This window comes from Podarcis vaucheri (genome assembly GCF_965113315.1).
Source record: "Podarcis vaucheri genome assembly, chromosome: 4".
NCBI lineage: Eukaryota > Metazoa > Chordata > Lepidosauria > Squamata > Lacertidae > Podarcis > Podarcis vaucheri.
This window is the reverse complement of record NC_138762.1, coordinates 30906393-30918768: the sequence shown is the minus strand read 5'-3', so window position 1 is coordinate 30918768 and position 12376 is coordinate 30906393. Positions and strand designations below refer to the sequence as shown.

At 41.8% G+C, this 12376-nt stretch overlaps 1 protein-coding gene across 4 annotated transcripts in view; it reads left to right on the top strand.

The window, feature by feature from the left end:
- The window catches only part of DCLK1 (doublecortin like kinase 1), a 200260-nt gene that overhangs the window by 90528 nt on the left and 97356 nt on the right, over positions 1–12376 (top strand). For all 4 annotated transcript variants that reach the window (XM_082221572.1, XM_082221571.1, XM_082221573.1 and 1 more), the window contains exon 4: positions 3944–4043. In XM_082221572.1, coding sequence (XP_082077698.1) covers positions 3944–4043 — 100 coding nt within the window. The remainder of the gene's footprint in view (positions 1–3943; positions 4044–12376) is intronic.

The following is a 12376-nucleotide window of genomic DNA, read 5'->3' as shown; positions in this document are numbered from 1 at the left end:
GTAATGACAGATTAACAAAATGGGTGTGAGTGAAAGACTTTGAGCCAAAGACAATAAAGAGAGGGATGTGTAATTAGCTGAATTTGAGAGAATGATTCAAACCCTTGACTCTGTAATTTTTCAAGTGTTAATATTTTGCTAATCACTTTTATCGTCACACAGCTCATCTTAAGGTTGTTGCCATCAAAGTTACACCAGCTATTGTTTTTAAAAAGTGCATTTGAAATGTTTCAAAAACAACACGCATTCCATTTTGAAGACACTGTCAATACATCTGGCTGCCTTGAGTCATATTGAATGAAAAGCTTCAGGAATAAGAAACCATTCTGCATATGTAAAAAAAATCCACTTGCCACCAAGGATGATGCTCCACAATGAAATGATATTGCTTGTGGCTGAATTAAACAAATTGCTACGAAATATATATTGAAGCTAATCCAAGTGTAGGTGATGTTTCTGTCCTAGGTCTTTTCAGAGGCTGGCAAATGTTCAAGAATATAGTAGAAGATGTAGTAGGAGATCTAGATCAGAGGAAGTTGTGGAACTTTTTATCAGTCATTTCCATGAAAAGAAGAGAGTCATTGTTATGTACTGAAGTTCTCACCCTGGGCCAGCAGGGGGATACTGTAGATAGTTTTCACTCAGGTCCGCATATGCAAATAAGGAATTGAAAGTGACGTTCAGTGGTTGGATAGTTACAGAAAGTGGTTACTGTTGCATTGTAGTTGAGCTCTATATAAGCAGGTTGGCTGAACCCTTCAGTTCAGTTCTGTTCTGGCCTGTGAATAAACAAGAGCTGTCTGAAGAATCGCTATGTCGTCTGATATGTTCACCCACAACTTAACAGTCACTGTAAGTGTGAAGTCAAAACTATTGATGAATGTGGCCTAACATGCATTCTGGCACAGACCAGAGAAGTTTGTGGAATTTGGGGAGATGACAGGCCTGCCCTGAAACAGCAGGCAGGCTACGCAGCCTCCTGTTCCTCCAAGACCTCTGCTGAGATTGGGGTTTCTGTTGTCGGAGGAAGAGGAAGCTAATAAGGGACCATTAAGAAGAGAGAGCAGGAGGGGGCTTGAAGCTGCCAGTCAAAAGTTGTTCAGCACCAGTGGTAACAGGCAGAAGAAGCGCTCCTATACTACTGGTAGATGTGACGGCTGCTCTTGTTGATTCTGCATTATTATCCAGTGCTGCTGTTCCACTCACACAACAGACTTGTGTAAAGGAACTTCCCCTTCCCTTTTCCCTGCATCTTTCTGCACACCCTCAAAATCTGCTCAAGAGGATTGGGGACTCACACTGAGTCCAGATAACAGATTTGCTAGCTTTGCTGTGAGAGTCATTTACTTATTTCCCCAACACACACTTACACCCACACACCCACAAACACTGTGTTTGTTAAATTAGAAGTATGTCTGATGGGACACCAGAACATTTAGGCAGTCATTAACATTCTGGATTAAACTAGCTCTTTTCCCTCTTATCTCGACTGTAAAATACTGTGTTTCTGGACGCTGTGTCTGTTTGTCCCCTGCCATGTAGTTTAATGCATGCAACTGAACAGTGTTTAAATCATCACTGTTAACTTGCACACCACTCATATAGAGAGATATTATTAAATATTCTTGCTTTAGCATTTTAATTGGATGTCAGGGAAAGATGTGGAAACAGGTTACTACTTGTTATTCTATTCGCATGGTGCTTTTTGTACAGAGATTCTTTCCCCCAAATCTGGGTTTCAGCAACAATAATCTGACCTAGTATAGCCTTTTACCCATTCCAATCTTCTGCCTGTTCATCATCAGTGAGAAAAATTGAAGTTGAAGTGAGTTAAAATGAGGGGGAAATACTTCTGAATAACCAAGGTTTCGTTTTTGATTATCAGATCAGGCTAAATGACCGTAAGAACAGGATATACAGTGGTACCGCAGGTTACAGACGCTTCAGGTTACAGACGCTTCAGCTTACACACTCTGCTAACCCAGAAATAGTACTTCAGGTTAAGAACTTTGCTTCAGGATGAGAACAGAAATCGTGCTCTGGCGGCGCGGCGGCAGTGGGAGGCCCCATTAGCTAAAGTGGTACCTCAGGTTAAGAATGGACCTCCGGAACGAATTAAGTTCTTAACCCGAGGTACCACTATAGTCTATTCCAGCCTTCTGCATGGCCCTGGGCTAGTCACACTCTCAGCCAAACCTACCACTGTGGGTTTTTGTGAGATTAATAAGGGGGTGGAGACTACAGATGGCACCTTAAGCTCTTCGGGGTAAATATAAATATAATAAATATGATAAATCAATAAAATTAAAGGCCATTTTTATTTGTGTATCAGCCAGTGACCACAAACCGAAGCTCTGTGTTCCTTGACTTTACCTACTACTCTTTTACTGTTTTTTACATTGTATTTTTATTGTTATTATATTATTTAGCGTTGTTGCACTGTACACCGCTTACATTTTTGAAATATTGAGCAGTTCCTACATGCTTTAAATAAATGAATGAATAAATATTTAACTGCTCTAATGAGGAAATGATGGGGAGGGGGAGTTGTAGCTTGCAAGGGAATCAAATAAAACAATTGCTGGTTGTGGCTGTTCCATGTTTGCATATGGCACATCTTATCTGCATTTCATACTCAGGTGTTCTCGTTATTTTTAGTTTTAGCAGAAGCATATTTCTAATCTGTTGTGGCAAACTGTCAAAGCAGAATCAAAAGCCCAAAGGAGATCTTGTCTTCTGCGTACCTGGCAGTTGTGAAATACCATACGAAAGAAACATTAACATTACTATTAGTATTAGGAAAAGAGGGAACAATACTAAGCCGGGGGGGGGGGGGAGCCATCACAACAGACACAGTCGCATATAACTGCACTCACCAAGCCATTTGTTTCCATTTTAGATGGGCAAGGTTGTGCCTTAGGCAACTATCTTTCCACACTGGGCATTATGATAGGAGCATGTGACTTAAGTAGTATCCAGGTCCCTTATTAAAATAATAATAATTTCAAAGGTCAGCACCAGCATTTTGAACTGTGCCTGGAGCAGGGGTAGGCAACCTAAGGTCTGTGGGCCGGATGCGGCCCAATTGCCTTCTCAATCCGGCCCACGGACGGTCCGGGAATCAGCGTGTTTTTACATGAGTAGAATGTGTCCTTTCATTTAAAATGCAGCTCTGGGTGATTTGTGGGCCCTGCCTGGTGTTTTTACATGAGTAGAATGTGAGCTTTTATTTAAAAATGCATCTCTGGGTTATTTGTGGGGAATAGGAGTTCGTTCATTTCCCCCGCCGCCACCCCCCAAAATATAGTCCAGCCCACCACATGGTCTGAGGGACGGTGGGCCAGCCCACAGCTGAAAAAGGTTGCTGACCCCTGGCCTGGAGTAATAGTGTAACAGTGTTAAACATTGTGACTTTCGGTCTCACGTTAACATCCAGGTAGCTGCATTTTTCACAAGCTGAGGTTTGTCAATCAGGAAAGGTGGTCACACAAAAAGGACATCACAGTTATTCAGCTGCAGATTTTGAGGAGAAGCTTGTCAAGTGGCAGTGGTAGCTTGTTTCTAAAAACAGCAGGTTTTGTTTCTGTTTGTTTGCTTGGGTCCTACAAGCTTCCCACAACTCCAGTTAATGGTTATCTAATAGATCTTGTTAAAATTATCACAGTAATCTTTGCCAACAGCAAAGCAAAGTAAACTGAAACCTACCAGAGATACCGTATACAGATTGCCAAAACATGAAAGTTATACAGCAAAATTTTCATGCAACGTGGTAAAGTATACCAGTGTTTTCCATAAAAATCTTTCGTATTTTAAAAAGTTTCCCTAGCCAGTGATTTGGAGTACTCCTGCAATGAAATCTCTTCTGCATTTAAACCATTTTTCTAGATGTTCTCATTTGTGAGATAGCTGGTGTCAATTTTGTTCTTCTTTTTTCTTATTGCAGGTGATGTGCCTTCAGGATTTTTTTGGCGAAGATGACATATTCATTGCATGTGGCCCTGAAAAGTTTCGTTATCAGGATGACTTCTTGCTAGATGAAAGCGGTAAGAAAACAATATTTTCCATAGATGCTTCACTATCTATATTTTTTAAAATTAAGAAATGTTTTAAATTTTCAAGTTGTACATTTGTGAATGGTTTTTATTATCTGGGCCAAGTGGGCTAAATGAAACCGTTAACCCAGAGTTTGATACAAAAGCAGTCACTTCATGTTTTCAAACTCCTTTCCTTTTGCAAAATATAACCTATTAAGGCTAGAAATGTCACGTTTAACTGTCAGGTTTCTGTAACCTTGAATAGTATATGTCTTGATGGTGAGGCAGAGAAAGGGGAAATGGTAACAGTTCCCATCTGTTGTGATTTATGGAACACTGGCCAATGTGTTAAGCAGCTTTTTGGCTGGCTCTGAGTAGCAGACACTGCCAGCTGGCTTGTTCTTCTCCCCACATCAGGAGAAGACACTTTCACAGTGGAGAAATTTCTGTGGTGGGGCATCTGGGAAATCTCTCAGATTGTGCCTGTCCTCAAGGAGTAGGTTTGAAGAGTTCTGTCATAATCTCAGGTGTCAAAAACTTGTGTTCTGAGTGGAGTGTAACAAATGAGAACATGATGAACCAGGAAGAGGCTGATGCTGAATAAGCTTAGGCATGAGTCACTGCTCAATACTCCCCCTCCCCATCTCAAGACACATCAAGGGTAGCAGCTCATATAGAAATTTGGTGGTGGGATGTGCTGAGGGTGGTTAATTCCTGCTCTGAAAGATTCTGCGGGAAGGTATTAGACTGGAAAACATTTCCTCACAGAATCACTGGAAGTTAGCTAAACACTGGTATCCTATAAGATTTCCAGTGCTGGATCAAAAGCTTATCTAGCCAGCATCCATTTTCTCACATTGGCCAAGCAGATGCCTATGGGAAGCCTATATCTTTATGAGTCACTTAGTACTGTTGCACATGCCCCCAGTCTCTGAGTGGCGAGAGATTCCAGAGGTTCCAGCCCTTAACCAGAGTCTGGTTTCCTTGGAATGGAGGTCAATGGAAACTGTGGTGTCTCTAGGACATATAGTATTGTTTACACATATATACAACCTGAACTTAGGCTGGAGAGGCTCACAGCATTAACACTCCAACAGATCTGGTCTCCCCACTAGGTTTCAAGGGAAGCCCCAAGCCACAGCTTTGGGTCCAGCACAAAGCAAAGCAAGCATATGTGTTTCCAGCTTCTGGCACCCCCACCCCTCTCTCTCTCTCACACACACAGTCCCCCTTGGCCTATTGTTTTCCCTCCTAGAATTAAGTGGCATCCAGCCAGGTGTGGTAGGAAAAGGCCCATCCATTCGTTTCTGCTGCAACAGTGCAACCTCTTTAGACATGTAAATGGCAGTATTGGTTTGGCTCATTCCACAGGTTTTGTCTCACAGATACAGGATTGCAGGCCTGGATGGGACCCACCCAACCTATAGCGATACCTATCCAAAACGAAAATATCTATTTGTGGACATAAACACAAAACAGCTGGAGAAGTATCTCAGTGACAAAGCATCAAGATAAACAGTTAAGCATACAGGCAAATTAGGCACCTCTCCACATATAGCAACAGGGTCAGAGGAGTCAACCCTTTCCCCTTTGTGAGCTTACACACTACACACTCTGGCACTACAATTTTGTCGTCGCTTGGAAAGTCTTTTAAGTCACAATCAAAATCTCCCAAAAGTGGCATAATGAAACATTTAGGTTCCAAAAACTCTTGTTCATTGCCTTTTGCTTTGTTGGAAATTTGCATGGTTGGAGGTTTCCTTTTTCTGGTTTCTGTATTGTGACAGTTGTTACAGTTTAGTTTTTAATACGCTATTGTTGCTCAACAAGAACATAAATCTTATTGTTCTGTGTCGTCTACATCAGTGCTGGCGAACCTGGGCTCTCCACGGGTTGATGGACTCCCAATGCCATCCGCCCAACGCAGCACAGCCAATGGTTGGGAATGATGGGAGTTATAGTGCAGCAGTGTGGGAGGCGTGGCAAGTGCCTCTCCCCTGGCAGTGACTTTTGAGGGTATCAGACTGGGGTCCTTCTCAGCCATACCTTAGAGATGCCAGGGACTGAACCTGGAGCCTTTTGCTTTATTCCTGAGCTATGGTCATTTCCTGTGTCTTTTCTTAATCATATTTTGCTTTATTATGCTCCCCATGATTAAGAGCTGTCAGATTTCATTGGAGGAAAAACAGGGTTCAAACAAGTTGCATATGGGGACATGTCTCAGTGATCCCATTCACTGAAATTCCATCTTGTCCTTGTCATGAGTTTATGAACTCTATTGTGAAAATGAATGGTTCATAATATATATGTTCAAATATATAAAAGGATGTCACATAGAGGAGGGAGAAAGGTTGTTTTCTGCTGCTCCAGAGAAGCGGACACAGAGCAATGGATCCAAACTACAAGAAAGAAGATTCCACCGAAACATTAGGAAGAACTTCCTGACAGTAAGAGCTGTTTGACAGTGGAATTTGCTGCCAAGGAGTGTGGTGGAGTCTCCTACTTTGGAGGTCTTTAAGCAGAGGCTTGACAACCATATGTCAGGAGTGCTCTGATGGTGTTTCCTGCTTGGCAGGGGGTTGGACTCGATGGCCCTTGTGGTCTCTTCCAACTCTATGATTCTATGATTCTATTATCTTTCAGCTTCATTCTTTCGTTTGAAATGTGGGTGTATAGGACAATCCATTAAATGAATGAAATTTTGTCCTGAATAAGAGGCTCCCCTTTTGTGTTTGCGTGTCATGTAATAGCAAGTGGCTCAGCATACCACTTACTTAGACATACATTTTATGTACCAGAAGCTCTGGATAAGCACATATTATTCTTCCTGAAAGTGTCCACATACATCTTGTTACAATGGTGGCATCTCTTCTAAATAGAACCTAATTATTCAAAATCCATAATTCATTAGCTTTCAGAAAGTGCCAAACTTTCCTGGGGGCATTTGAGGATAATATATTCACCCTTAATATTCATTAAGTTCTTTTTTAAAAGGGGGGAAAATCTTATTAAAAAAAGTCACAGTATGCCAGCTGAGAGGAGAGAAGAAAACCTCATTGGAAAAATGTTTCAAAACTGATTAGTTCTGAAATAGTGTAATAACCTGAAATAAATTGATGAACATTTCATAAAGCCAGGAACTAATGGAATTGGTTTAGGGAGGGAAGAGTGGAACCTAGAGGATTTTGTTTTCTGAACTAAGATATGGCATTGTCTTCCAATGCAATGGCGTACAATCAAACTACTGATAAATCTTTACCCTGTTCTGTGGCATGGCTGTGCTTTGCCTGTCTTTAGTTTATTTATTGACATTTGTATCATGCTCAATCAGCAATGTCCTCTGGTTCACAGATTTAAAACAATTAAAATACAATTGCAGTTTCAAAATTAAACAAAGCAATGTAAAATAAAGACAGAAATCAGGCAAAAACAATGCTGTGAACTGCAGAGGCCACAGACAGTGCGTTGTAGTGGGTTGGACAAGGGTCTCATTTCAACTTGAATGCTCTGCCATAGACACAGACCACAGCACTAACACTCGACAATCTCTTGGATTTCTCTGTTAAAAGGAAACCTGTGGATTTAACCCTTGGTACCTAGAGCCTAGGAATACCAGTGGCTACAAAGGAAGATCAGTAAGTTAGGAAAGGACATGTTAATGTTGCTGCAAAATGCTTGACTCAACGTACTGGAGACTTCGGGTTACATGGCTCCAAAATCACGTCCACCTCTGAAACTGGGGGCTGCGGGACCCCTTTAGTTAGTACCCTGTTCAGCTAAGAATAACTCTTAAGAAATACAGGAACATGTCACCACTGGAGAATAAGAGTCTCTAGCAACCATCTAGAGCAGTGATTTGGAACCAGTGGCCCCCAAGGTGTTGTTGGGCTCCTAATCCCATCAGCCCCAACCAGAGATTATGGAAGCTGTAGTCTGGCAACATCTGCACCCCACCCATGAGCTAAAACCTTCCTACATGGAACTGCTTACTGCATGATACTCTTAAAGCAGATATTATGCTTTGAATAATCTAAGGCTGACTAATTACTGGTAATTTTTTCCTGTTACCATGGTGCTAAGAGGATGAGGGCATAGGGTGGTGATTAAAACAATATCTTAGATCTTAGTGAGTTTGTTAAGAGGTATAATACCTCTTTCCTGCAGAAAGAGAAAACGTCACAATGATATCTGTGGACTTTCAGATAACATGAGAGAGGTGGCAGTTGGTCCTTTCCCCCCAAAAAAGATATTTATTAAAGTTTTTTAAAATATAACAATGGAAAAAAGAAACAAAATACAACATAAAAACAGTTAAAAAACAAATAATTTTCCATAACATATCTTCCTTACGCTTATTTCCCCAGACCTCCTCATACCTCCCTTCTTTGTATTCCACTTCAGTTTGTTAGTTCAGCAAATCCTTACCATTAAGCTTTTACCCATTTATAAACCTTTTTTTTTCGTATCTCCTAAAGCATTACAGCTGGAAACCCCTTAGTTTCTATCCAACATCCTTCTAACATTCTTTAATTTTACAATATTTCTGTAAATAGTCTTTAAATTTCTTCCAGTCTTCTTTCACCAACTCTTCTCCCTGGTCTCGGATTCTGCCAGTTGGTCCTAGGAAAATCTACTGGAGGCTTGTTAGGAGACAAAAAAAGTGTGGGATAATTGGAAAGCAATTCATTTTCTTGGTGTCCATACTTGGTAAAATAATAGGGTGACTTTTTTAAAGCATTATTGCCTAGTCTGTCAGGATAAGAAGTTTAGGAGTCTTGAGCACTTAGAAGGGGTTGGGGCAGGCATCCCCCAAACTCGGCCCTCCAGCTGTTTGGGGACTACAATTCCCATCGTCCCTGACCACTGTTAGCTAGGGATGATGGGAGTTGTAGTCCCAAAACAGCTGGAGGGCCAAGTTTGGGGATGCCTGGGTTGGGGAGACAAAGAAAGGTGCTGAATCACTCCAATCATACAGCTAAGCTTTGTTTGACCTTATAGAGTCTCTCCCCCACTACTCACTTTGAAAAGGGAAACTGAAGGACAATTCTTACAGTGCAGCTGCTGTGTGGCAGGTTACTGGAAATGTTTCCACATGGAAGTGGCCACATGAGACAGCTGGAACCTGTGACAGAATGCTCTCACCACATTGGCACTTGAGTTACTTTTGAGAGACTAGGGAACAGCTTGCTGTGCATCTCCGCCTTGTTCCTAAACCTCTTCTGTACTCTACAGCCTTTGAATGGATGGGCTTTCTTCAAGTGTGGTGTAAAAATAAGGTACTTGAAAGGCCGAACCTCTCCTTTTTAATTCAAGATGCCCAAGGTGGAGGCTATGTAGCTGTATCTGATTTCCCATCCCTTCCCAGCTCACTAAGTCAGGTACCTATTTACATGCCAGGTGGCCTGAAGAAAACTGGGATTAAATTAAGTTTAAAATCTCTAACCTCTTTTACTGAATATTCTCACCATTAGGTAGTTAGTATTTTTCCTTTTGTTAAGGGCTTCCTTATTAGATCCTTGACGGAGGACAAGGCCATCAATGACTGCTAGTGATAGACGTATACCATCTTCAAGGCTGGAGGCAGTATGCCTCTGAAAACCAGCTGGTGGGAATCTCAAAGGAAAAGAATGCCTTCATGCCCTACTGGAGGACTTTCCATATGCATTGGATTGGCTACTGAATAAGAGGAGAGCTAGGCTAGATAGGCCCTGGGGCAGAAGACGAGTAGCAATGCCTTGTGGAGCACTCTGGCTCTCCCCAGGTTTGGCGAGAGGGGGGCATTCCAACGGCAGCAGAAGTTGGTGTGTGGGGTGCTTGGTTGGGGAGGGAAACGGCACCTTCCCATTTCACCTCAGGTTGCAAAACAAACAAGGTCACCCCTGTTATCACTGTCTACTCTACTGCATTTCAGTCATGTCACTTGTGGCTTATATTTTTGCACCATGCTCTGCCAAATCATGCACTTTTAATAGCTAGACAATGTGGATTGCAGTTCATGATGTAGCTGTGCTGAAGATATTTCTGATCCCACCCTGTCATCTTCTCTCACCATAATTCTTAAGAGCTTTTCAGTCTGGAAGGCTTTTCTGAATCGCCCAAGTCCTTCTTAAGGACTGCATAGTTATGTGGTTCACACTGAAGAGATTTTGGTGTGAAGCAAGTTGAATTATGAGGCCTGGCATCTTCCTTAAAACAAAGTGAATTGGAATGGCTACCCAATAGTTTTGCTGTTTCTTTGGGCTCTTGCTGCAGGCAATTGGCAGTTGCTTTGTGTTTTGGATACTTATATTTTTAACCTTTGCCAATGATGCCATCCTCATGCCTGCAGGACTCTTTCAGTGTGCATCATACTGTACATCTGTGCATAACAGAATGAAAAAGATCTTTACTGTGAGGCAGGATTGAAAGACTGTCATTCTTGGGATAACTTACAAACCACAACCATATTAAAATTTCATACTACCAATTGAACACATCGACTCCACCCCACCCCAATGCTTCATTTTGATTTATTGTACTCATTTCAGTTTTGAAATGGCACTTGGGATGCCATCTTGGTCTTGACCTTTTGCCAGGATGACTAATCTCTCACTGCGCTGGTAATAAGAAAAGTACTTAATTTCATGAGCTGGAAACCATACTAGGGGGAAACATGATGTACCTGATTCTGAAGGCGGCCTGAGCTGGCTTGGTTGAGGACATGCTTGTTACTATTTTGCAAAACCGCAAACACTTCTGGGGTTTTTTTGTTTTTTGTTTCTTAAAAATATCCTGAAGACAGTATTTAGAAAATAATTCATATTCCATCTGTCTGTGAATCATGCCCAAAGCAGCTAACAACATTAATTAGTTTTAAAAGATCAGTAAAACAGTGAAAAACATTGCCAAAACTATTGCTATGAGTTGGGGTGGTGGTGGTAGGCTATATGGCTGAGCCCCTTTCTAATTTCTGGATCCAGCACGGATTCAATTTGTGGAATAGCCAGACTAGCTTCTTGTTGAGGTAATGACCCTCTAAGTATGGCTCTGTGCCAGATAGCAAATGGGTGGGCCCAACTCCCTCAATTTGTTGGTACTTAGAAAGAAAAAGGCAGAGTTGGTGTGTGACAGGTAGAAGCTGGACACAGGCTGCAGACTGGGCCTGACTTCTTATGGAATCCATCGTAGGCTCAGGTTGTATATATGTGTAGATAAGCCATATACAATAAAGACACCACAGTCTCTGCTGTCCCTCATTCCACGGAAACCGAACCCTGGATCTACACCAGGAATCCCTGGAATCTCACTCTGCTCAGAGATTAGGGTGGCGTGCAACACTATTAAAATAGAAAATAATAATAATAATAATAATAATAATAATAATAATAATAATAATAATAAAATAATTTGTTAGATGGAATTTGTTAAGGAGTCCTGCCTTATTCCTGAACTCCCATTGTCAAGAAAATACTAACGTATCTCAGTATGGAGGACAAGAGCAAGCAGGAACACTTATATAATTTTTATAAGAGAGACTGCCCCTGTATCTCTATGAGTCCTTTGCAGTTGGACTTCTAGATGTAGCTGCTTGCAGGACTGGGGGAGTTGTTCTCAGCTCTTTGTTGCTGAGTCATTGACTCATAAGACCTGTAGCTTAGAGGAGGCTGTTCCAAGAGCTGGGTGGGTGGTGCCTTGACCAGCCCAAAGGCATTATAAGGCCAGCTGAAAGAGAGATGACCTCCCTTTGGGGGTCAACACTTTTGGGTTGAGATGAGGCCAAGGGCACCACACTATTTGATTGGCTTTTGCTAGGAGTACAACTGGTTGTATTCTTTTCTGCTCATACTTAGTATGCCAACCATCCCAGGTCTGGTAAGAGCATGAGTCTGGTTCAGGCTCATGGATCAAGCTTTGGTTCATGGGTCCATGCTTCTCTCTCCAGTCCTCAGGACTCTCCTCAGGCCACTTCCCATTCCTCAGGCCAAATGGAGGATGAAATTTGTTGCACATCTGACTTTTGTTGGTCAGAATGCGGTAAGATAAGACACTCATTTTTTGCTCCACCCACCACTGACATGTGACTCACAGAATTTTGTGTATGACAGAATGTGGCCCTTGAGCTGGGAAAAAGGTTCCCTATGCCAGAACAGAATAGGCATTATCATAAAGCTGTTCTTTAAAGTTGGGGAAGGTGAAGCAGATACAACAGATACTCCTTTTAGTAGCTGACTAATCGGCAATAGAATTTAAGGGGAAACCACCTTTTATGGCTACTTTATACCCTCTTCATTTCTCTGTAATATCTTGACAAGTTGGCTTCCCTAGGCAAGAATTAATGTGGCTCTAATTTAATTTTATAGTCA